The sequence below is a fragment of the Poecilia reticulata genome, chromosome 20 (assembly GCF_904066995.2).
Source record: "Poecilia reticulata chromosome 20, P_reticulata-male-v2, whole genome shotgun sequence".
Lineage (NCBI taxonomy): Eukaryota > Metazoa > Chordata > Actinopteri > Cyprinodontiformes > Poeciliidae > Poecilia > Poecilia reticulata.
The window spans coordinates 24,752,752-24,779,306 of record NC_088849.1 but is presented as its reverse complement, the minus strand read 5'-3'; the positions used below and the strand labels follow the sequence as shown (position 1 = coordinate 24,779,306).

General features: G+C 40.8%; 1 protein-coding gene across 3 annotated transcripts in view; it reads right to left on the bottom strand.

The window, feature by feature from the left end:
• The window catches only part of LOC103456685 (uncharacterized), a 70,288-nt gene extending 45,106 nt beyond the window's left edge, over window positions 1–25,182 (bottom strand). Inside the window, exons 1-2 of one of the 3 annotated variants that reach the window (XM_008396396.3) lie at window positions 24,932–25,182; window positions 24,771–24,841 (exon numbers count right to left, since the gene is read on the bottom strand). In XM_008396396.3, coding sequence (XP_008394618.2) covers window positions 24,771–24,841; window positions 24,932–24,942 — 82 coding nt within the window. In that variant the 5' untranslated portion in view covers window positions 24,943–25,182. The remainder of the gene's footprint in view (window positions 1–24,770; window positions 24,842–24,931) is intronic. The other 2 variants (XM_008396395.3, XM_017302015.2) reach the window with 2 other exon arrangements.
• Window positions 25,183–26,555: the final 1,373 nt, after the last annotated feature.

The following is a 26,555-nucleotide window of genomic DNA, read 5'->3' as shown; positions in this document are numbered from 1 at the left end:
TCTGGACTGTGGGAGGAAACCGGAGTACCTGGAGAAAACCCACCATGCACAGGGAGAACATGCAAACTCCATGCAGAAAGACCGGGGCCGGGAATCGAACCCAGAACCTTCTTGCTGCAAGGCAACAGCTCTACCAACTGCACCACTGTGCAGCCCTGGTGGAAAAATTGTGGAGGGGAAATATTTTTTTAAATCCTGACCACATGATATGTTTTTGTCTTAACTTTATAGCTACTTTTCTGTGAAATATCTGGACTCAGAACTCTGGAATTTTACATTTGGAAAAGTACAAGAAGTTCATTATCAAAGCTTGCTAATCGCCAGCGGAGTCGGTGTCTTATGCAGTTTGGTCGAACGGCTGCAGCAGGACTAATCACACCTTTCACTAAACGCAATTTATGCCAACTTTCATTTGCTTTGTCAGAACAATCCTGCTTGTAGTTCCTTGTTCATTTCCACCACTATGATAACCACGAGAGCAAAATGAAGCCATCTTTAAAAAGCATCTCCTTGAGATCCTCTGCACAGACACACAATGGCAGCTTTATGTGTTACAGGTAAAGTGAGGTCTGAACTGGGGAGAAGGGGGCTGGGTGGTGAGTTCAGGGCATTCTTGCATTTCATCCAACTTTCACCTCAGAAGCAAAGTCTACAGTTTCTCAGTGAGACCGATCTGATCCTTCTGTGTCGGTGGTCTTAGATCAGTGGTTCTTAACCTTTTTTGAGGTACTGAACCCACCAGATTCATATGCGCATTCCTTCTGTACCCTTCTGTAGTGATAAATAAAATTATTATTTTTTCCAAATTCAAGACATTTGACCCAATTAGACTCTAGTTGGGTCACTTTAAGAAGATCACTAAGTCTTCTTAAAAGGTAGAGTCTCTGAGAACAGTTCTTCAAAATATATTCAGTGTTTTCAGCAAAGTTGAGCTGACTGTCCAGGAACGACCCAAGGTATTTAAAATGTGCCACAGTTTCAACAGGTTGGCCATCGAGAGAAACTGGAACCACTTTAAGGTCTTTAGATCATTTAATTAGCTCTACATTCTTAAGAGAATGAAAAATTAATAATAAATAATAAAGACTTTGCGGTATTCTGATTTAGTAATGTAATTATATTAGTTGTGTTACCACCCCCACGCCACTAGAGGCAGTAGCAACCCCGAAAAGATGCGACTAAGGAGCAGATTTAGAAGTTCACCGAAAGCTACAGAATGTGGTAAAAACTGTGAGTTTTGCTGAAGTGAATAAAGACACAAGTTCAAATCCCTGCTGAGAGAGGAGCTCCTTCAATCAGGGCTCCTCCACAGCTCTGATTGGCTAAGCAATGTAACGTGATCCTCTGATTGGCTAAGCAATGTAACGTGATCCTCTGATTGGCTAAGCAATGTAACGTGATCCTCTGATTGGCTCAGCAATGTAACGTGATCCTCTGATTGGCTAAGCAATGTAACGTGATCCTCTGATTGGCTCAGCAATGTAACGTGATCCTCTGATTGGCTAAGCAATGTAACATGATCCTCTGATTGGCTAAGCAATGTAACGTGATCCTCTGATTGGCTAAGCAATGTAACGTGATCCTCTGATTGGCTAAGCAATGTAACGTGATCCTCTGATTGGCTAAGCAATGTAACGTGATCCTCTGATTATGATAAATGAGAGCTTTGATTAACTTCTTGTGTGAAAATAATCAAGCTCGTCTTTCAGGTGCAACTGAACACCTGAAATGTGATGCAATTCGACCTCTGATGAAGAAACTTGTTCTTGCAAAGTACAGGTCATCTCCCAAATGGATTTTATGAAATTACCTTTTTAGAAAAACAAAACATTTTTATTACTTTTTATGCACAAAATCATTCTTAGATAACATGATTTCATTCTGCTCAGTTCTCTGTCAGAATGAGCTGTTTCAAGGCGTCTGTTACTTTAAATCCTAACAAGCTGCTGCTAGCCACGCCCCTCCCCCCAACTCAACTCAACCCTTACACTCGTACATGAAAATGGCGGCACAGTTATACATCTTTGAAAAGTAGAAGTGGAGCCTCCTGCACAACAGCCAACAAGAATGCAGCAAGCGGTTTCTGGTTGCTAAACCAACAACAAAACATTTGTCTTTTCCAGCAGCCATTGTACAGTACATGCAGTGGTAAAACCAGCAGAGCAAACATGCCGCACGTCAGCTGGGGTTGCTAGGTAACGGGCTGGGCTTCACTGGTGTTGCTAGGTAACGGGAAGTGCCTGCTGATTTGCGATGACACATTCTGGAGGTGTTTGAAACAGGTAATTTTTCAGACACAAAAAAGATCAACCAATTACCAAAAAGTGCTTGTTATTTGAGGGTTGGTAAAGTGTTCAGGTGCTTACAGACACCACAGATCCTGAATACAAATCTGAGGTCAGGACTCCTGTTTTAATGTCACAAGTTGCCTGCATATTTAGCGTCATTGCAGAAAAATATTTAATACACTTTTCAATCTCCTAATGCTCTTTGGTCCGCTGACCAGCAGCACCCAAAACAAACCGTAAACTGATAGATGAACTCGCTTTTGCCGCATCTGGTGTTAAACTGTGGGACGATCTGTCAAAACGTAACTTAAATATCATTCACCGTCACACATTTTGACGTCTTCCAGAGCAGCTCGACTCTTGTGCACGTCCTCCAGCTCTAAGCTGGGGTTTACGGGAGTTCTCTTGTAGATTTACGAGGGTTAAATGGCTCCATGTGTCTCGGTTGACCGTGAAACAGAAGGGCTTATGAGGACTTTCTAATGAAAACATTCTAAGTGTTGCGTCCAGGAGGGGAGGGCTGCTGTAACGTCATGCAGAATAACCTTCAAGTGTTATCGGTTTGCCATAACAAAATAAAACTCAACTTTATGTAAAAACAGATGGTCTAATAATCTACAGAGAGGTTTTAATCAGAGCCTGAAGAGAAAGTTCACTGGTATGTTTTTTCCTGGCAGATCTGAGGCTGAGGGCGAAAAGCCAAATAGTTCAGGCGGTCAGGTTAGTGGTGCCAAGTGGTTCCTCCTGCCCACCTTCACTAAAACACTGTTCAAAGCCTCTCCAGGATTCGCATTTGCCTTCCTAAAGCGGGCCTCTCAGCACAGCGGCAGCAACAGGACAGGTTCAGCTTTGTAAGACAAAATAATTTTATTTTTTCCTCCTTTTTCAACTCTGAAGACGTCAGTAAGAGACCCTGATACCGACGTCGTCCACCACAGAATCTGTGTCACCTGCAAAGCCGTCGTCTCGTTTTCTGGAGGAGCTAAGCTACATTCATGCGCTCTTATTTTGAAATGTGTGGCACTTCTGGGCCAATCAGAAGAGCCCCAGAAGTTAAAATTAACACCTGGAAGTCAAATTAACACCACCGAGATTTGACTGGGGGGTGTTAATTTGAGCTTTTGGATCAATGGAGACGAGATATTCTGCCTCTGTCAGTGTCTCTGTACAACAGCAAATTTGGGGTAAAAAAGGAGTAAATTTCCACTCATTTTTCAGAAAAAAAAAAACTGGAAATTTTTAAGTTTGAAAAGTCAAACATTGTCAACTTTTTAAACTTTCCAAACAAACGGCGTGGACTCTGTTAAAGTCTCATGGTTTCTTTAACAGATCGCCAAGCAACACATTACCTTCACTTTTACTGGTTTCAGATGCTACATTTAATCTACCAGATGGATAATAAAACAAGTAGAAGTTTAATTATTGCTAAAAATACCACAGGAGGTTCAGACACACTGATTTTAATCTCAAAAATCCTTATTCTTTTTGAGAAGCATATTAAATACTGTGACTTGATGAAGGAATATAAAAATCACAAATGGTTTTTGCGTCTTTTCTAAAGCGGTTTCTCGCGCCACCTTTAAGTAAATGAACACAACCGAGCTCTGATGTGGAAAGAGGCTGTCCGCAAAGGTCAGATGTCACGAGGCTGTGCAAACAGCCAGGTTGTTGCTCACACTGAGCCATGTTTAACCAGCTGTAGAGACCAAGGTGTGAAAAGGATCAACGGTTCAGCAGAACCGGTCCACTGTTACAATCCAATGAAGTTTAAAAACCTTTCAAGTTCAACCTTAGAAACAAAGCTAAGGGTTTGAGTTTTAAAGCTATGAGGCAAGAACTGAAAGACCACCATGGTGTGCAGCTGTGACTTTTAAAAAGTAATGGAAAAAGAAAAAATAAACTCAGGTGTAACTGACAGATGAACACAGTTTATCAAGTCCCTTTTAAATAATTTTCCTTGGGCAGCAGAAAGTTTGCCATGTTTGCTTTCATCACAGCGACGAAAGCTCCTGAAACGGATCCCAAGTGTTTCTGCAGAGACAGGGGAGGATCTGAGTAATACCATCTGTTGGCTCCACTCTCTGAGAGGTTCGCTTCAGTTGAAGACCGGGATCGGAGCCAAAGCACTGGCTGCTCGCTCCAGTCACCAACTCAAACGGGACGCCACTCAATCGTCGGCGTTTAAAGAGGCTTAGCCAGCCTGGACGGCCCAGGTGATGGTTCTTTAGAGCCTCTAAAGAGGATTAATGGACAGAGAATTTTGTGTTTTCTACACACGCAAGAATGAAAGACCAACAAAAACCTTTAAGCTTCCCAAAGTTGCCCATCAGCCTTGATAGAGATTCAGTTTGTGGTGCAAAATAAAAGTAAGAATGCTTTCATCTGGATCAAAGTGGAGGCGTTAAAGTGTCTTGTTCAGACAGGGTGACAGGATGTAGCAACAGATATATGGAGAAGTGAAACTCTAAGTAGTCTGTGTTGGGGGGGGAAACAAAAAAGGCGAGGATCTCAGATTACTGGTCCACCTCTGTTCAGACTCTCACCTGTGGTCCAGAGATGGGAAGAATCGTGGATTCACACCATGAGTTTCCTCCTTCAGCTGGTTTGGCTTCTGCTTCAGATACGCTGCGAAGCCACTGAGTCATTCAGGATTCAGAGGTTTTCCCTCCATGACAGCAAGAAGCCCCAGAACTGACTGGACTTCAACTCTCAAAAACGTACTTCTTGTTGAAGTACGTTTGGTCTGGGGGCCAAATCTGGCCCGCCGCAGCTCAAAACTCCAGAGGTATTGCATGAATATAACCTTCAAGATAACAGTTGTGTGCTTAAATATTGCTACATTAATCAAATCAAAGTGGTTTTTATCTGTCTACTGCCAAATTTCAACAGTCAATAATTCCAGTTTTACTGTGGTCATGAAAATTAATGCAAAATCAACAAATTGCATCATTTTTTTGTGCTTGTGCATAAAGAAGTTCATTGAAATTTTTCCAGAGAAATGGTCAAAAACATTGATTTTAAGTGATGCCAACTCCCACCTGCAGGTGGCAGTATATTTGACTTCTTCACTTATTTGCAAGTAATAGAAAGTCACATTTTTTGTTGTACCTAAGTGCAAATATTGTAACATTTCTTGCAAATATTTCTAAGTTAGCGAAAGAAAAGTTTTGATTCTTACATCAATGAATCAAAAAACTTGTGAATTTCTGTGGACTATTTAATTTTAAGAACTTATCAAATGCAGAGACAGTTCTAAATATTTATCGGGTTTATTGACACATTATGGCACAACCAGCCCTTTAAGAACAGCCGTGATCTTAATGTGGCCCGAAATCAAAACGAGTTTGACGCCCCTGTCTTGAAGGGATCCACAATCTACCATTAGACTTTATTTGAGAAACATTTCAGATGTTAAAGCTGTTTAGTTTTTAGAAATTTAAATCAAATGCCACCTGGATGGAGCCATGTTGTTTACAGATAACACAGCTAGATGCTACAGGCTAGCTCTGTTCCTCCAGCTTTGGATTGTAACAAAGACTGAAAAGTGCTTCATTGTCCCTTTAACATCTATTCATTATATTCCAAATAAACGTTTTCAAAGTTGGCAAAAATGTTAAAACGCTTAGCTAAAAATTGCTTGCAAGACTTAAGTCGTATCTGCAGCAGATGGGTGGTTTCTGTGCAAACAAAAAGATGTTTTTAATATAAAATGGTTCCCACATACAACTGGGAAAAGTGTAGAAAACACCCATTAGACTTTCACATGTGTGTATCTGTCACACAAACCTCTGCAATGTAAATAAATGGGAAAAGATTCAAGATTAATTTTAATTTTCAAGATAATTCATCACTTTGACCTACAATAACTGCTTCCTGTCTAAACTTCAATTTAAGACGCATTTTCAAGTAAAAGTTTAATATTTTACCCATTGCCACATTAGATTCCTTACAGCACGAGAGCGTAAAAACACTTAAATCCCACACATGAATTTTTCCATCGCGTGAGATGATTAATAAAAACATCCAGTCCTGTACAGGAGGAGTTGCGTGATTTACGGAGACAACGCTGAAGTAATTTGAACCAAAAGAAAAATTTTACAGCTCAGTGATGCATTCAGCTGGTGTAGCTATCAGTGTGAGTTTCTGCATGGGGGTTAAAGGCTTCCAGATTTGGAAGTTTGATTCTCTTGTTGCAAACAGAAGCTCTTAAAAAAGAGAAGAGGATTACGCAGGTAGCTGTCCGTGAATCTCCTCTACTGGTGCTTTGACAGACTCTATAGTCTCAATGATTTATATGAAAAAGAACTGACTGCAGGGGCTGCACAGTGGCGCAGTTGGTAGAGCTGTTGCCTTGCAGCACGAAGGTTCTGGGTTCGATTCCCGGCCCCGGTCTTTCTGCATGGAGTTTGCATGTTCTCCCTGTGCATGGTGGGTTTTCTCCGGGTACTCCGGTTTCCTCCCACGGTCCAAAAACATGACTGTCAGGTTAATTTGCCTCTCTAAATTGCCCCTAGGTGTGAGTGTGTGTGCATGGTTGTTTGTCCTCTGTGTTGCCCTGCGACAGACTGGTGACCTGTCCAGGGTGACCCCGCCTCTCGCCCGAAACGTTAGCTGGAGAGGCACCAGCACGTCCTGACCCCACTGAGGGACAAGGGTGCAAGAAAAGGGATGGATGGAACTGACTGCAGCTACTTCACCAAATAAAATAAAAAAATCCAGAACTTACAAGAAAAGCTTACATTTGTGTTTTTAATATGCTAAAAGAAACCTTTGTCAACTTTGTGCAGCAGTGCTATTTATATAAATGACCTCCAGATCTGTTCCAACTCAAATTACTTCCAGCCTTTTATGTGCTCAGTATAAGACCTTTTTAAATAAATAAGTGTGGACGCCAATACTTTGTCATGATAATCCTTACAAATTGATAGCACATGTTTGGAAGACAAAACCACCTGCTTGGGAAGTACCGGTGAAGGCATAAACGGGCTGGACTGACAGTAACAATCAAGACAGTTTGTATGCGATCATAAACATCAAAGGATGTTCGGGTTTTCCAGAGATTCTTTCTGCCAGACCGAAATAATGAGAGCACAGTAGTCCACTATGGAGTGAGTGATGCGTTTTGCAGAGCGGTTTATTTTTCATCCAGAAAGTGCATAGAACACTAGCTTTGGTCACGTCAGTCAAAAAAGCACAGTGGGTTGAGCTGACTGCTCATCCTAACTGCTCATCCTAACAGCATTAGCTAACATATATGTTAGCTAATGCTAAAATATATGTTAGCTAATGCTAACATATATTTTAGCATTAGCAGCTATCACATGGTCATATTCCATAACTAGAAATGCTCTGCATAACTACAAAGTATGAAAAAACTCATCATAATTACCCTTTTGCTTTTGATACTAACATGTACGTAGTTAGCATTAGCAGCTAGCACAATACAATCATATTCCAGTACCAGAAAAGCTAAATATCTACAAAGTATGAAAAAATAATCATAACTATTCTATTGTTTTTTGTGAAAACATGTATGTGTTAGCATTAGCAGCTAGCACAGGGCTATCAAATTCCAGGAACAGAAAAGCTAAGTATCCACAAAGTTTGAAAAAAACTTAAGCATATATGCATTATTATAAAACACTTATCTGAAATAAAAAACTTTTTGAATCACAACTGAAACAGGAAGTGATGTCGTTCATCATGAGGTTGAATTCATCATAGTCTTGATGATTTTCACTCTTTATAGCTGAAAACAAATAATATTTTACTCCTCAATATTGTATAGAAAACCACCTATTTTAAAAGTAGTACGTCAAAAGATATGAGGCAGCACAGAAAAATAAATAAAAATAAAGAGCTTTTGCTAGAATAATAATGGCGGTTTTTGATATGGGCAACTGTCCAGAGCAGCATCTGTAAAGAGCTTTTAAATCCGTCCACTGGGTTCCGGTTTGTTAGGGATCCAAGTTACTCCCCTCCACCAGCTCAATCACTACATAAATCTTCAACTTTTGAACTGAAAGTTCAGTTGATACCACTTTAATCTTGGATGAGCATTGTGTTAAGTAACGAGACTCGAGTTCATCGTTACCGATTCCCCTGTTCTCACTCCACTTTTCTGGTCAAACTTCAACTAAATTTTAACTAAAATGCTTATTACAGATGTTGAGGCAGAAAAGAAGCAGAAAGTGATTAAAGTAGGAGATGTTCTTAAGCCTTAGAGTGGGCCATGGCTTTAGCATGGAACTGGAAACTTCATAGGAAACAATTACTCATGACATCCAACCAAAAACGTTTGAGGTTTTTCTGTTTGCTCACGACGGAGTTAAGCACTTCTGCACAAAAACCTCAAGCAAGCAAAGAGTGACCATAACTGCTTCCTTCTCTGGTTACAACTCTTAAAAGTTTCAGATTCACTGAATAATCTACAGTATAAATCTGGTTTCTCTGTGCTAAGATGAGCTTTAAATCTCATGTTAAACAACAAATGAAAACCAAAGTGGTTTCCCAGTTTGTTCTAAATTGCTGAGGAGAAAGTTGGAGCAAAGTTCTCCATTTGCTGCCAGTGTGAGAGTTTTAAGAGGCAGCGCTGCTTGCTGAATAAGTTAAAGTTTCCTCAGACAAGCACATTCTCCCAAAGTATCGGTTCACTTCTCCCACCAGGTCAAAAACTAGACGATAAAGAGACATTGCTTAAACAAAAACAGGGCCAAACTCCCTATGTGTAGATTTGGATTAATTTAGTCTGAAACAACCGATGCAAAAAAAAAAAAACTCATTCCAAAGAAAATGTTGGGACGATGGCACAAAAACCTGCTGGCGACAGAAATCTGTTGGCATTTTTACAAATATCTAATCAGAAAACAAACTGTCTGCAGCTGTGTATGGTTTAAAAATGCCCTCTAGCAGAGACGCTTCTCAGCCTGCCAGAGAAATCACACAATTACACAAACATTTCAATCTTGCGTTTAATTTAAGACTCTATTTGCCTGATACAGCCGTCCCGCTGCCCACCACATTTTTCCATAAAAGACCTTCGCTTATTGCCAGGCTTCATGCCGTTATGCGCGTAAACGCCTCATCTATGACGTTAATGGCGTTTCAGAACATAAAGCTCTGGATTAAGTGGTCGTCAATTAGCCAACAGCAGCGTTACTCAACATACCGTGTGGAAAAATGTGCAGAGTTCTTTTGTCTCTTGCTGGTTTATTGGTCATTATTCTGACACAAACAATGCAGCACATCACTGCCTCCTGTCTGAGGGAAGATGATCCCCAGACATTTCTTCAAATCTAACATTGGCGTCAATCAGCTGTGCTACGTTTGTGCTGCTTCTGCTTAGAAGATATTAATGAAAGTCAAAAAGTTAACCTGTAACTCAATATAAACAAAATCTAACAAAACAGACATTTTTGCTGCACAAACCTGACATCAGTTGTGTTTGATTTTGTGCATGTGAGGTTGACCTCTGGAAACTTTTTTTCTTAATATCTTGAAATTCTAGTGACAAACAAAAACTTTTGTTTCACAAACGTAGCATTTTGTAAACATGGGGCAGGTTGAACTCTTGAATCTTTTTCTATTCATATTTTTTAAATGACAGCAGCACAAATTGAACATTTTGCTGCACAAACCAGCACAACTGATGGACACCAATTTCATTTCATTTGATTCTGACAGCTAAACTTGCAGTAATAAACTTTTTTTATTACCATCTTTAAAATGACAGCAGCACAAACTAATTTTTTGGTTGCACAAGCTAGCACAAATCGATACACACCAATTTTGTTAATTTCAAGAAACTGGTGAGAGGGCAGCTGGTTGACCTTTCAGGACTCTGGAAACATTTAGTGATATCTTTAAAATCAGAGCAGCACAAACAACATTTTGCAGCACAAATGTTTGACACCATTTTATTAGATTTAAAGGCGACATTGGAGCCAGCTTCACTCAGGTGTAACACCATGTTCCAGCTGCAACATCTGGAGAAAGTGTGGGGGGCGTGACGCCCGATGAGCCCCCCGTCTGTTACGCTCCTGTCCGCCAGATATAAAACATGAACTTCCACACATTTGTAAGGCGGCTCTGATGAGGTCAGGGGTGTTTTGGTTGGACCGGAGTGACCCAGTCTACATCACACACACGTTTTCGTTTTTACATACATGCAGCTCACGTCGGTTACCTTCACATTTTCCAACTTTCCATTGATCTGTGTAAAAGTTACGGCAAACAGAAGTTCACTCTGGGTCAGAAAAAGACTAAAAGGATTCAGGTGTGTGATGGATGGACAGAGAAACCAATGAAACGCAGCCTGATTATGAAGAGACAGAGTGTGTGTGTGTGTGTGTGTGTGTGTCGTGTTTCTGTTCTCGTAACTCTTTACTGTGTGATGGAAACCGTAGAGTATTTCTAGAACAATGCAATCAGTCATTGATGTTTTTCAACTGAAGCCAGTGAGCATCCAGTCACACAACATCATTATTCCTCTGATAGACAAAATGTCTCCAAGTCCTTTTCTGGTTTTATTCTCCATTTGGCTGAGAGTCACAGTTCAAAGCTGCATATTTACAGTTTAATTCTCCTCAACAGAAACTCCAAATGGGATCCATTGATATTGTACAGAAGACAAACTAATCAGTTTGCATAACAAAGGAGTTTGTTTACACAACCTTGTTAAAATGCATGACTTGTGTGGCAAAAAATATTTTCAAAAAGTTTTTCACCTTCTGTAAACACATTGTGTGTAATTCAATAAAAATTCAACTAAATTCATTATAAATTGCACTTAAAGTTTGTCAAAACACCTTTTGAACAAGGTAGTTTTTACAAACTAGAGAAGCCGTTTAGCATCTCTAAAGCTAATCGCACCTGATAAATACATTTTGCATCCCCAACTCCAACATCTAAACAACAGTCAGGAGCGGCAAAAGCAAAGGAAATGGATAAGCAGTGCCTGCCAACAGCCGGCGGTGTCATCCAGGACAGTTTGAGCCGTTAGCATCTCATAATGGTCTTAATACTGTCATAAATTAACAATCTTCAGACAGAATCCTCAATAATGTGGGTTACAGTATGTAATTTCTCTGGCTGATACTTTTTTATTCAATTTGAATTGAAATAATTTTCCAAAACATATTTAAAGTTACACTTCGAATCCACAAAATCTTACCAAGTATTTCTGACTAGTTTCTAGTCCAAATAACTTCGTATATCGTACTTGAATTAAAACAAAACCAACTTTTAAGTAGCTTTTCAGCAGGTTATAGGAGCTCGTTTTAAGTCAACAAGTCCTTAATATTGTTGAAAAAGTTTCACTGGCTGATTGTTTCACTTAAAACATTTACCATGCTGAAAATTAGCTTTGCTGTTTTTAAAGTGTACCAAGATATTTATGCTAGAGACGGGGAAGATTCTGTGCTTTTGCAGTGTGAAAATGATCTCCACTTCAAGTTTGACAATTTTATTCCTTCAATTAGTTTTAAAAATTGTGTTTAAAGATTTGAACTGAGGTTTAAAGAGACGAAGCAGCGAACGACGGCTGTGAAGGAGGTGAGGAGAGAAATCAGACAGACGTTTGTTGACGTTCATCTGCCAGCTGTGGTGAAACAAAGAGGTAAATTAAGACCAGGCTGTAAATTAGCTTATTGCCGAGACGTTGGGGAAAAGCATCGGCAGCTGCAGGCCAGCTGACAGCACACATAAGACAGCCTGCATTAGAAATCCCACCTGCCAAGGAGAAGAGAAAAAGCCTGATTCCCCCCGTCACATCAGAGCTGATTCCTCTAATAAGGAGAAAAGTCATCCAGCGCTTTCTGTCGAAATATCGATCGAACATCAGGGAAGATACGACAAAAAGAAACAAATCTGTAATTGAGAGAGAGAGTTTCTGTGGTGGAAAGTTTAAACTTGAGACTTTGTTTGCTCTGCTGACTTCCAGAAGTCGTCCATCACAGAGACAGGAGACGCAGCTCCAAGCTGCATCGCAGCAAACTGTGAGGAGCTCAAAGGTCAAAGGTTAAAGGTTCTGTTGTGTGGGCAATGATCTTATGACCCAGCGCAGTCGGGAACCTCAGGGTAGTCAGGTGTGAAACCAAAGTTAAGGTTTTCTGGGGAAACAAAAGGCGCAAAATAAAGAAAGAGAAAAAGATTTTCCTTGGAAATGAACTCAACTGGAGTGATGAGCAGAAGATTTGGACGTGTTGCTGAATGTAAACTAATATGAACAAACACTTCACAGCGTTTACTGAAGCAGAACATTATGACCGTTTAGTTGGCGCTCGATTTACCGGTCGATCTACGTTCCCACCCTCATCTATGGTCATGAGCTTTTGGTCATGACCGAAAGAACGAGATCACGGATACAAGCGGCTGAAATGGGTTTCCTCCGCAGGGTGGCTGGGCTCTCCCTTAGAGATAGGGTGAGAAGCTCGGTCATCCAGGAGGGACTCAGAGTAGAGCCGCTGCTCCTCCACGTCGAGAGGAGCCAGTTGAGGCTCGGGCATCTGGTCAGGATGCCTCCTGGACGCCTCCCTGGTGAGGAGTTCATGTCCCACCGGGAGGAGGGGAGACCCAGGACACGCTGGAGGGACGATGTCTCTCGACTGGCCTGGGAACGCCTTGGGGTTCCTGGAGGAGCTGGTAAAAGTGGCTGGGGAGGGAAGTCTGGGCCTCCCTTCTGAAGCTGCTGCCCCCACGACCCGACCCCGGATAAGAGGAAGAAAATGGATGGATGGACGGATGGATGGATGGATGGATGGATGGACGGATGGATGGATGACGCTCAGATCACAAAATACAGACCTGAAACTGAGCACTTTTTTATACAAGTAATGTGGCTTCAGTGCTAAACTTTCTCCTCTTGAACACTTGGCTCCATTTGAAGCTGCAAAGAACAGATTTTAAAAAACAAGTTCCACATCTTAACGTTTGATACCGTCAGGTGATTTTTCATCCCGTAAATGCTCACATTTTGACAAAAGCAATGCTCATCATCATGGGACCATTTCAGAAAACAGGCTGATTCCTGAGTGATCAATCAGTTCAGACAAGAAATGATTTGGTAGGACAATAAAATAGTTGATACAGCAACTATGTTTGTGAATAGATGAAATCCGAAAACACTTATTTCAGATAAACTAGACCAAAAACACTTGGTAAGATTTTGTTTTTGCAGTGCGCTTCATTTTGTTGCACAACTGATTTCTTGACGTTTGCAGCTCCTGAGCTTAAACTCTGCTTTCCAAGAACCATGGTTAATCATGAATTTATGATTTAACGAAAGGTCACAGAGAGATAAACAGGCTTTTGATTTCTAGATCTTTAAAATTGTTTGGTGATCCTAAATAAATAAAGATGTAACTGGATAAGTTCTAGTCAGACTGCAGATGCTGCTCCAACTTTGCTCTCATTCCCTCCACTTCACTCTTCACTCAGCTGCACTTTGCCTTTTGACACATTTTCCCCCAGATGCATTGTTCCAGCTGGTCTGGGACTTATTTCTCTCTCAGCAGGCATTTGATCACGAAGGAAAACACTGGATGGACGGCGGCGAAGGAAAAGAATGTCACAAGATCAAATCTATAACCAGTTTTTCTTTAAGGAGGAATGCAGCAAATTCACAGCTTGGAAACAGAAAGCTTGTTGTGGACGACGGGAAAACCTCCAGAGATCGGGAACGCTGGTTGGATCGCTCTGGGAGAAAGGAATACCAGCAGCACGTTTAACCTACTGGTGTCCTTTATGTCTGTAAAAGGTTTTCAGTCAGCAATTTTGTTGTTTTTATAGAGAAACACAGATTTAAAGTCTGTCACTGCAAAAACACAAAACCTTACCAAGTATCTTTGGTCTAATTTCTTGTCGTGATCCGTGTTTCTATGTGTTTATTTTTGAGTTTCTGTGTGATCCTGTTCCCTGTTAGTCCTGTCTCTGCGTCTTTCCCCATTGATTGTCTCCCAGGTGTGTCTCGTTCCCGTGATTGCCCCGTGTGTATTTAGTCTCACCTGTTGTCTGTGTTCGTCGTCGGGTCCTTGTCTATTACTGTCTGTCTATTGTCGTCACGCTCCAGTAGAACTGCGAAGTCCTGGTTTGTATCCGCTCTTATTTAGTCCTTCAAGTCAGTTGCTACCGGATTTAGCTGTGTGCTTGTTTTCCTGCTGAGCTGCCTGTCCTGGACTCCGAGCATTATTTATCAATAAATTCATCATTTCATCTATATCCTGGGTCCCGCGTTTCTCCTCACCACTTCCAACCTACCACACCTTATGACATTTCTAGTGCAAACATCTCAATACAAAACAATCGTTCAACAGGTTATTGGAGCTTGTTTTAAGTAAGTGAATTATTTCAGATTATTTCACTTTAACAAGGCAAAACTGTCTTGTTAAAAGTGAAATAATCTGCCAGTAGAACCAGTACTTCTTTCTCAACTTTAAGGAATTATTTACTGAAAACAAGCTTGTATATCTTGCTGAAAGGTTACGTATAAGTTAGTTTTGTCTAAAATATTTGCACTAGAAACTAGACTTTGTTTTTGCTGTGATTTAGCTTAATTGCAAAAGCTCAGGAGATGAAAGCAGCATCCTGTAAAAAAGCTGCTTTTAGCAGGAAAACTCTTTGATGGTCCAAGTTTTGACTTGTTGATGGACGTTATGATAAAAAGAGAAGAAATTAAGCGCAGATAAGCCATCTTTGGAATTTACAGATTCAACGCAGCAAAGATTTAACGCATGAAGCTTTTACGAGTCGCAGGGCTTCCTCTGGTCGCTTTACGACCAGCTTCAAGAGTTTTAGGTCAAACGAAAAGGAGGTCAGGGCGACATGTGGCGTCACACCTTTACCCTCTGCGCCCCAACCTTCCTATAATTACCACATCCTGTGTTTGTCGTCCGGTTTCATGCTTTTGAGCAGACATCTGTCAAACTGGCTCCATGTCCTAAAGTATTGACTTCTTCCTGTCCAGGACAAGTTTGGCTATTTGTGTTTGATGGCTCCTGTGTGATTGGTTTATGCATTTTAGGTCATTTTGTCACTGAAAAGCAGGTATCTGCATTTTTAGTCATGTTGGTTTTCATCGGATTTCACGTCTGTGTGGGGTTTCACTGCTTCATTCCCACTGAAAAGTACCAACAAGACACTATTTTCTTACATGTTTCTCTGCAAAAACACAAAATCTTACCAAGTATTTTTGGACTAGTTTCTACTGCAAACATCTTACTACATTTGAAATAAGACAAAACTAACTTACCAGTAACATTTCTGCAATTTAAACAACAGAATAGTGACTCTGCTGAGAAATGTAGCATTTAGAAAAGTGAATTGCCAAAGTTTTGACAGAAAACACATTTTGACTTTTATGCTAATAGATCTTTGTTTGTTTTGTGGTGGTGCCTAAAATACACAAATACAAAACAGCTTGATCTAGTTTGTCGACTCAAAGTCAACAACCACAGTTGTCTGACTCAGATTATTAAAGACAAAAAGAAAACAAAAAAATTGCCAAGGGAATAATAATATCGATTATGACTTTAATAAGCTCTAAAAGGGAATCATTTGAGCAGAAAACATGACTGAACTCTGCACTAAAGGAAATGTTAAAAGAGCTGATCTGCGTTTTATGGACAGCTTTGCTTGAAAGACGTTTTATTATAAACAAACTGTAAGAGATCATGTCTGAAAGAGTGCGACTGATTTGTTATGAATCTCATGTTTGACATGAAAATTAAAGTTGATAAAAAACAAAAGAGACATTAGGAAACATCTGATTCCACTTCCTTAGCGTTAGCAAACATTTACTGGTTGTCATGGTAACCTCTCATGTTTCAGAGTTCGGTTCGCATTTTCCTCTGAAACCTGTAGAAACTGGATGGATTCTGACTCGGTTGTGTATTATGTCATGAACTGGAGGATGGAAACAAGAACACAGGGGGGAAATTCAGCCTAGAAAAGCCTCGAGAGGCTTTCTTTTTCTTTTTCTTTTTAAATTGTTGCTTATTCATGAAATCATAGTTGGACTTTTCTCTGGATTCGACTCTGCAGGCCAGGTTTCCAGATGACCTACATCAAAACCGCTGCCAAGAAACAATCATGACCACATGGACGAGAATGGAAACACTTTTATTCCCTAAATCTAGTCGGCACTAAACTGCTGAATCTTTTACCGGGAACTCTGGCGATTACTGCAGGGTTTTCAGCTGTTTGATGGGAAAAGCTTCAGTTAACATCGTTTCTCCTTCTGCATCCTCTGCGCTGGTCTAAACCAGATAATCTGCAACTAAACTGTCTATAAGTTATTACCTTTTTGCTTCGCAGTTTCCACTGCCGTAAACCAGGTTATTATTACCACGGTTCATAAGAGTTAGCAGTGTTGGTCTGTTTTATGACAAGAAGACTGAAATCCAGATGCAAGTTGTCACAACAAAAGCAAAGAAACACAGTTGGGAGGAGAAAACATCTGCAAACCTTCCTCAAGCAAACAGATAAACAGCGAAGTGATTCAAGCCCGAATATCAAAGAACCAAAAACCGCTTCACGTTGGCAGGAACATCAGTTTCTGTTTTAATCTGAATTAAGCTCAGGTTTGGGACTAAGAAGTAGAAAAGGCTTTCAGTCCAGAATGGGGGAATGTGGATTTAGTTTTAGATGGAGGTTTTGGTCGGTGTTAGCGTTTTGCTAAAATCAGAAGTTTCACACAGGATGATTACTGTCTCTTTAACCCTACCGGGCCGAAGCCCGCTGTGGCACGTGACACATTTATAAGGCTTCGTAATAACACAGACGGCATACCGAGTGTTCATTTCACCTCTGGTGGACAGTACGGACTTCAAACTTTATAAAAGTGGTGTTTTTATATTGGTTTTGTGGTTATTTACTTGAAAATAAAGCCAGGAATATGATCGATCATTTCCGCCTTACTGTGTGGGGGTCTAACTGTACCACATTTCGACACAACCAATGAAAATGTGTTGACGGTCTGTTGCTAGGTAGAACGGAGATACGTGGGGACAAACGAGGGGGGGGGGATTTGGATACGGCAAGAGACTAGGGAGAATTGATGCTGTGGATTTTACTAAGAGTGTTTTGATAGGTTTTTTATACAGTAAGTATGTTATTTAGAGTTTGTGGTGTGTGTGTAGTGTTAGTAGTAGTTTTGCTAGCGAACGCTGCATGGCTTCGTAGCGAGCGCTGACGCACTGAGAAGAGAGACTGCGCCGGAATGGCCATTTAGACCTGGGCCTACAAGGGTTAAACAATTAGATGGCTTTGGATAGATTAATATCTGTGGATGTATTCTACTGCCACACCTGAAACATTCATTTCTGCTCAAAATGAATCGTCAGGAAGAGAATCATGGAGCTGCACAAGTCTGGTTCACCTTTGGGAACAAGTTACCAGAAGGTTCCCAGTTCATCTGTTCAATCAATTACATGCAAATGGTGGGAAAGTCCAACCATGGAACCACTCAGGAAGGACGTATTTTGGTCCAAAACGCACAGATTGACTCCTGAATAAAAGCCAGAAGTCTTGTGAAGACGCTGCTGAAGCTGGCAGGACGTCATCGTTACCTACAGCGCTCGGTTTCCTGTATCGATATCGATATGGGACGAAATGTTGATCAGCAAGGAGGAAGTCATTATTCAAAAGATTGCAGTTTTCCAATGCATACAAGAACTTCATTTCTGTGGAAGTGTTTGTCCATAATCATCTTTACATTTGAAGGAAAAACAAGAACATTTTGTGTAGCACAGTGGTGGCAGCATCATGCTGTGGGGCTGTTTTGCTGCAGGGGGAAGTGGTGTACTTCTCAAACCGGATGGCATCAAAATTAAAGAACATTATGTAGAAATATTGAAGCAACATCTAAAGACAAGCTTTTCCAAATGGACCAAAACCCTGAACGTGGTTACAAAGTAGCTCAAGGGAAACAAAGTCCATGTTTGGTGCCTGACCTCAATCTGATGGAGAAGTTAGGGGAGGCAAACCGCAAACCTGACCCGGTTGCTCCGGTTCTGTCAGGAAGAATGAGTCCGAACGGCGAGAAACTTGTGGAAGGAAACCCAGAACATTTTGACCAAGGTCAGAGTTCAAGGCAATGTCAACAAAAACCAAGAAAATGTACGAAAAATTCTGGTTTTGAAGACATGAATAAATAAATGTGATATATTCTCTCATCAATGTGTCGGGTTTAACTGCAAAGTGTGAAAAATCAAAGATGTATCTTTCTTTTCAGCGTATGTAAAGATCTGGATTCAGCTGTAGATCCGACACCGACTTCAAAATGTCTCAGTGGTGCATCCAAGTTCTGTCTCACAATCCTCCGGTTGCACTGCAGAGAGGTCCATTTTAAAACAAACATCCATCCATTTTCTTACACCCTTGTCCCTCAGTGGGGTCAGGAGGTGCTGGTTCCTCTCCAGCTAACGTTCCGGGCGAGAGGCGGGGTCACCCTGGACAGGTCGCCAGTCTGTCGCAGGGCAACACAGAGACACACAACCATGCACACACACACTCACACCTAGGGGCAATTTAGAGAGGCCAATTAACCTGACAGTCATGTTTTTGGACTGTGGGAGGAAACCGGAGTACCTGGAGAAAACCCACCATGCACAGGGAGAACATGGAGACTCCATGCAGAAAGACCGGGAATCGAACCCAGAACCTTCTTGCTGCAAGGCAACAGCTCTACCAACTGCACCACTGTGCAGCCTAAAACAAACATATCATTGATAACTAACTGGATGAGCATGATTTCAATATAAAAGCCCACAGACGTGTTTCCCAGCTCTTCTCTTCACGGTACTTTGACCTGCTCGCCTTAAACATGAGTATTTTTGCTCCATTACTCCTGAATCATGAGTGATTTACAGGCTGTAATTGATAACAAGCCTTAGAGGTAGTTAAACTCTTAGCACTAAATTGCCCTCCATGGTGATTGGTGTCCGTATAGAGATGTGCAAAAAGCCTGGAAATAAATTCAGCTTTTACTGCTGCAGCATAAATCTCACACAGACACAAACTATAAAAATCCAACTCTTCATTTCAGGAAGTTCATACAGAGGAGAAAAGAAAATGTTTTGATTTTTTTGCATCTATAAAATCACCCAGCATCTTATTTACTGATATGTTTAATTTGTATTAAACGCATTAATGCTGAGTTCACAGGGAAAGATTTTAAAAACACACATTATGTGGCTCTCACATTGCAAAAATAAAATCTTAGCAACAATTTTTGGTCAAGTTTCTTATTACACCTGAGATAAAACAAAACCAACTTGCAAATAACTTTCAGCAAGATATAGGAGCTTGTTTTAAGTCAAAAGTTCCTTCATATTGATAAAAAAGTACTAGATCAGTGATTATTTCACTGTCTTGCCATATAATAATCAACCAATTAAGAAGCTATTGACTTAAAATAAGCTCCTACATTTTGCTGAAAAGTTACCTGTGAGTTAGTTTTGTCTTAATTCAAACATACGCAGTAAGAAATTATCTGTGGTATACTGACAACTATGCATGATTTTCAGTGTAAACAACCACAGACTTGTTTCCCAGCTCCAGTCTTCATGGCACTTTAAACATTATTTTTGCTCCATTGCTCCTGAATCATGAGCGATTTACAGATTTCACTCATATCAGATGGGAACTCTCTTAAAACCAAGCTGCAACGTGGGTTTAGTGTAAACAAACATGGCCGACAAGGAAGAGGAAATAGTTTGTAGACCAGTTTTAACAGAGAAAAACAATACAAAGACATCTGGTGACTTTGTTTGTCTTTTGTATTTTGGATTCCCGTCCATGTGTCCATCATTTCTGATTGGTTACATGTGCAACAGACTGCGTTCTCATTTGCTACAATCCGACATGCTGACTGTCCCAACGTCCCTCCAAGTTGACCACATCACTCTTCACACACCAATTACAGCAGGAATATCTCATAATATTATCTAAAAATAGTTGGAATGGGAAAATGGAGCCAAAAACATCAGCATAAGGACCTGAAAGATGAGCACATCAGCATTTCATTTCCACTTAATCAGGTTAGTTCCTGACTTTCCTAACTGTGCAACACTGGTGCTGCTAAAATCATCTGCGTCTCTGTCAATTTAAAGATATTAGTTTTAAACCTTTAGATCAGATTTATACCATAAAACCTGCAGTGGCAAAAACAACATTTTAGCATACAAACCACCAATGACCCCGTTTATTTCTTTTTGACTTGACTTTAGATGAAAGACTTAGTTTTAAAATAAAAAGAACGTTTTTTGTACATTTGAAGGTGTGTGTGTGTGTGTGTGTGTGTGTGTGTGTGTGTGTGTGTGTGTGTGTTATTGGGTGAGACAGACAACAGGCACAAGGGGAGGACCATGCGCAGTGCTAATTTTTTATGTAAATCGAACATATTGAGGCTGTTGTGCCAAATTCCTTCAACCACATTGGAAGCAGAGGGAAAATCTTTCTTTTCCATATATAAAACGTTGCCTGGGTTTGCTTCATTCGGGAAATACTGACTTCTCATGGTGACAAATTCTCTGCATTTCTTCTGAGCTAACTCAGACAGCAGTTAGGAGACTGTTGATAGATAGCAGCTCCACTTTGAAACAAATACCCCCGAGTCATTCTTTTACAAGACATCTGGGCATTCGATAAGGTACGTCACTACTAAACGACATGAAGGCCCTCCGCCGCGCACACAAATAGTTTCCTCATTAAGCCCAACATGATGGTCTCATCAGCTGAGGGTAACCATTTCAACCCCAACATCTTTTTCATTTTCCCCACAAACCAACAGCGCCATCCACGTCCCAGATAATTATCATCATAATCATTTGGAAATAGTTATCATGCGTAGAGCAGATGGAGAGCATCACCGCTGATGCTGCTGCGTTTGGCCGGTGCAGGTGTGCATGTCCGCTAAAGAGCCTGTTTGTCTGCATTAATGGAGATTCAAAGCACCGGGACGCTTTATGGTTTCCCATAAACAAGCGATTTTATTGTTTTATATTGGCTCATGTTGACACCAAAAACATCCCACATATACATTTTTGGTTTCTGCACACCAATAAAAAGCTTTACTCTCATGTTAATATGTTCTCTTACACCATTTGTTGCCGTTTTTTAATTAGATTTCTTAATAAACTCAGTAAAATCACACCAATAATGTATTAAAACATGCGTCAGTCCTCTCTGAATGGAGTTGTTGTACATTTGTGTCAAAATTAAAGCCAGAGCTTTCAGGGAAAATGTCCTGCAGGATTCGCTGCTAACAGACAAACCTGTAGGAAATTATTTGCTCTTTTTCCCGACAAAGGGAAATCATTATACCACCTTCTTCTCAAAAATCAAGCCCAGAAATGGGAATGTTGCTGTGGTGACAGCTCTGTTTTTAGGACTATTTACAGCAGGCAGCCTGGAAATATTTGTCCCTGGTGCTTTCCCTGGCAAGCCAGCCTGCATACTCCAGCACACACACACACACACACACACACACACACACACACACGCACACACACACGCACACACACACACACACACACTTGGTTTTTTTCCTCCCTCTCCGTCTTGAAGAAACATTGGGATCATGGCAGTGGATTATAAATATGGCAAACAGACAAACAGCCTGACAGTGGAGCCACCGCTCCAACCCCACATCTGTAGAGACGGAAACCCAGAGGCCTGCAGCCTTGCATACTACACAGAGCCTGGCAAACGTTTTTACAGCCTCGTGCCCACAGCATGATGCTATCACCGCCGTGCTTCACCATTAGGGTGCAGTGCGTGTTTAATGCTGGGAAGTAGCTCGATTTCGGGGTCATCTGACCAGAGCGACTAAGTTTTCTACTCGTTTCGTGGAAAATTAATTTTAAGCAGTTTTCTTTCAAAAACTGTTTTATATTTCTGATTTGTGGGACGACAAACTTGGCATTCCACCTGAGCTGTGGCTCTCTGCTGCTCCTCCAGAGTTACTTTGGACCTTTTGACTGGTTCTTTGACTAATGATCTCCTAGTTTTCAGAATAATGTGCTAATAATCTGTGCTGGTCGACATCCAGTGGTTACTTTACACCCGTTACTTCGCTACTTAATCAGATTTAATTTTGGGTACTTTCAACTTTTACTCCATTACATTTTGATAATGTGTTGAGTTGCATTTATGTCACATTATGGTTTTTTTTTTAAAATCTGCTTACTAGTTTAAATGTAATCTGTGACTTATTTGAGTGAACTAGTTCAAAAAGAGACTTTTGTTTTGAAAATGCAGCCAGGAAATTAAAATTGTATTTGCTTGAACGTGTTTAATGTTGTTAAAATAACGCGTTGGTTTAGCTTAATGGCATTTAGCTCTGCAGGTTATCCATGATGCACAGAACAAATCCAAGTGTCACGGACGTTAAACACAATAAAAACAATACAACAATCTGCAGGATTGTTCATTAAAATGGCACATTAAAAGAAATACAGTATGCAAACAATTATTTTCTACACCATTGCATTAGCGAATAAGTTCAGAAACTATTTTTACCTTCAATAATTTAAGCATATTTAAGAGCAAGTACTTAGTTTTACTAGAGTACGTTTTTGTCTTTATTTGTACTTTTACTAAAGTACTGTGTTTGAGTACTGCATCATGAAATGCATTGATTTTTGAGCTTTAACAGAACAAAATCTCTTTCTAGAGATCATATTCCAATCATCTCATAATTTAAGACAAAGTTTTCTCTATGTGCCTCCAGTTGTTGAAAGCTCCAGCCTGAGTGGTGCTTAGTCAGACCCTGCAATCATCTGTCGAGTTCTGGACAGTGGTGCCTCTGTGACATCAGAGGTCAGAGGTCAAAACAGCCGAACAGAAAAGCAAAACCCACAAAATGACGATGTGGATTCCAGCCTGGGTGATGAAAGCGATGACGGCGTATTAGCCATGATGGACTCAGCATCATCTTCTCCAACCTTAAGTCACACAATGAAACTCTTTGTAGGGTTTCGCTGCTGCAGTGGGAAAGCAAATGTGTGCTTCGTTCCGTCTTAATTGGGAACATGTTGAAGTGATCAACGCTCGAGGTTTGAAAACGTGTCATAAGCTGTGAAAACACTCCGAAAGCAGGAGCTGGGAAAATAATTAAAACCAGATTAAACCAACAGAGTCAACGAGGATTTCAACGAACTATCCAAGTTGGCAGAAAACTTTCTGAAGCCAGAGTTCCAGCATCCTGCAGAAGACCTCTTAAAGTGGCAGTATTATGGTTTCCAGGCACATAGTGCCACTTCATTGCATAATCAAGTAACTATGTTAATTATATTGTTGTAAAAACGCTACACATATCAAATATAACTTAACTTGATGATTTGACACCATGAAATTGGGCCCCTGTCTCTTTAAAAACTCCTGCTCTTCCTGACACTTCATGGCTTCTCTATTAAACCTTTAAAAATGTTTTTATCAGCATTTTCCAGAGATGAAGCTCCTATAATGAGCTCAGAAGATGCACAGTTCCTCTAGGGGTTTGCTAAATGCTGCTGGCTAGTCTGTAGGAGCTGAGTGAGGGGAGAGGGCTGCTCTGTGAGGCGGAAGCTCGGAAACTGCAGCTCCAAGGAGGACCTGCGTCCTCGGAGGCGGGGCTACGTCCACCCAGGCGTTTTGCACAGCTGAATGGTTGCCATGGAGATTAAAGGGTTTCTCAAACATGCATGAAAGAATCAAGACAAAACTCCAGGTATGGTTTTGATGAGGGAGTAACATGATGTAAAGCTAAAAAAAAAAAAGTAGATTTTACTTAAAACATCTCATTAAAAGCAGTGAACTACAAAGTTTTCAAAACTTGGCTCAAAAAGCCCATAAGCACATTATCAAACCATCACTGCCAGGCATGTCGTCACACACTCTGCTGTCAGGGTGTTGGGTTTAAAGCAGCGAAGTTCAAATTCTCAGGAGTCTGGAGAAAACACATCAGCTCATAAATACTTAAAACTCTCATAAAACTGGACGCTGCTTCATCATTCACCCTGTGGTCAGGGCTGGAGCTCCAACCTATGAAGTGCAAACTTTCCAGAGCTTGATGAAGGCTTTGTTTTACCATCCACACACTTATTTTCCATTGCAAACCTTTGCTTTGTGCAGTGAGACCAAAGCCAGTCCAAATGTGGATCCTCAGAGATCCCTAAATCTCTCCAAGACTTGCAGAAAGCTTTAACACCTTCAATTAAAAATACATGAGGTGGTTCCAGAGAAGGAAAACTGAGGTTTTGGTGAGATTATGCAAGAAAAATCTGAATTTGTGTAAACTGACACCTTTGCATGCTTTTCTATAACTCCTCTGTAGTATAAATGTTCATAGTGCCAGTTCCGGTTCCAAAGCACAAACAACACAGTTTTCCTCAAAAGGTGAAGTCAAGCTGCACATTTTTACAAAAGCAAACTTCTGAAGCTGTAGTTTTTCCACCAGCGGGGTAAAATGGGAACTTTTTCCAGTAGCAGAGCGAGTGCACATACCGTCCAGCAGCTGATAGGCAGAGGAGTGATGGCAGCACAGGAGAGATAATCCAAAGAACCAGGGAGGAATGCTGCACAAAAGCACATCCAGAGAGTGAGAAAACCAACTAACGCCATTTCAAATCAACTTATTCCCAGAAAATATGCCGTGTTTCATTTACCGTGAAGCCATCTTCACTGATGGGGAGCTTAAATCCACACTCAAGTTTCCCTTTTCATTTATTTGGTGGAGACGGAGAGAGAGATGGAGCCCACTCTGTCGCTCTTTCACTCCCTCCAAGCTAAAAACTTCTCCTCCTCCTCCTCACTCTTGCTCTCCCTCTGGTTCCCAGTCAAACAAAGGCAGCTTCAGTGCATCGGGACTGGGTCTGAAACCCGACTCCCCCCTCCCCGCTCCTCCACGGACCACCGCTTTCTAATGCAGCCCTCCCCTCAGACTTCACAGCACCAGATACAAATTAACACACTCCGGTTGAGCCGGCCCTCCTCCCACGGTCTTCCTGCTCCTCCTTTCACCGGTGCGGTTTCTCTCACTTCTCCGGAGTTGCAAACCTTTTCTTTTTTTTCCTTGTGTGGCCTTGGCTTGTTGTGGGAAGAACACATAATGTTTGCAACATCAGAAGCGTTTTTAATGAGGGGTATGTTCAGTGCAAACTCCTACACTGAATCAGCATGGGAACTGCAGGTCGCTGAAACACATGCAGAAGTTTCCCAAATAAAGAATCTGGACTTAAAAATGAAAACTAAAACAGATTTAGCTTAGATCTGCTAGCTTCTTATTGTAGAAACCTTAAATAGGGATTGACTAAATGCTAGATTTTGTAGCATTTTTTGGGATTTAAATGCATCACAAGACATTTGATTAAGCCTGAATAAACATTAAACCAATTAATTACATGATAAATTAAAGCTTGATCATTTCCATACGCAGCATTGTTTATTTTTCTCGTCCGTTTCTCTTTCTACCAAAGAAAAAAGAAGCAGAACAGGAACGACTCAAACCAAAATACCATTTTGTTCCCTCAAAAAATGTGGCAGAACAAATAAGTTTCCATTAAAATGAACCACAAGTTATTCAGAACAATGTTCTCTGTAATGTTGTAAAACACCAATTCTGGCAAAAGCAAAAAAAACGAAAAAGCAAATTACAGCTCTGGAAAAAATTAAAGAGACCAATTAAAACGACCAGTTTCTCTGATTTTACTCTTTACAGGTAAATGTTTGGGGCTGCACAGTGGTGCAGTTGGTAGAGCTGTTGCCTTGCAGCAAGAAGGTTCTGGGTTCGATTCCCAGCCCCGGTCTTTCTGCATGGAGTCTCCATGTTCTCCCTGTGCATGGTGGGTTTTCTCCAGGTACTCCGGTTTCCTCCCACAGTCCAAAAACATGACTGTCAGGTTAATTGGTCTGTCTAAATTGCCCCTAGGTGTGAGTGTGTGTGTGCATGGTTGTGTGTCCTGTGTGTCTCTGTGTTGCCCTGCGACAGACTGGTGACCTGTCCAGGGTGACCCCGCCCAGAACGTTAGCTGGAGAGGCACCATAACCCTCCCGACCCCACTGAGGGACAAGGGTGTATAGAAAATGGATGGATGAAGGTAAATGTTTGAGTAAAATTAACTTTATTTTATTCTAAGAATTTCTGACAACATATCTCCAAAAATTCCCAGCAAAACTTTAGTATTTATTTGCAGATAATGAGAAACGGTCAAAAGAACAAAAAAGACGCAGCACTTTCAATTAGAAACAAATTCATATTAATTTAGAAACAACAAAACTAATGTTTTAACT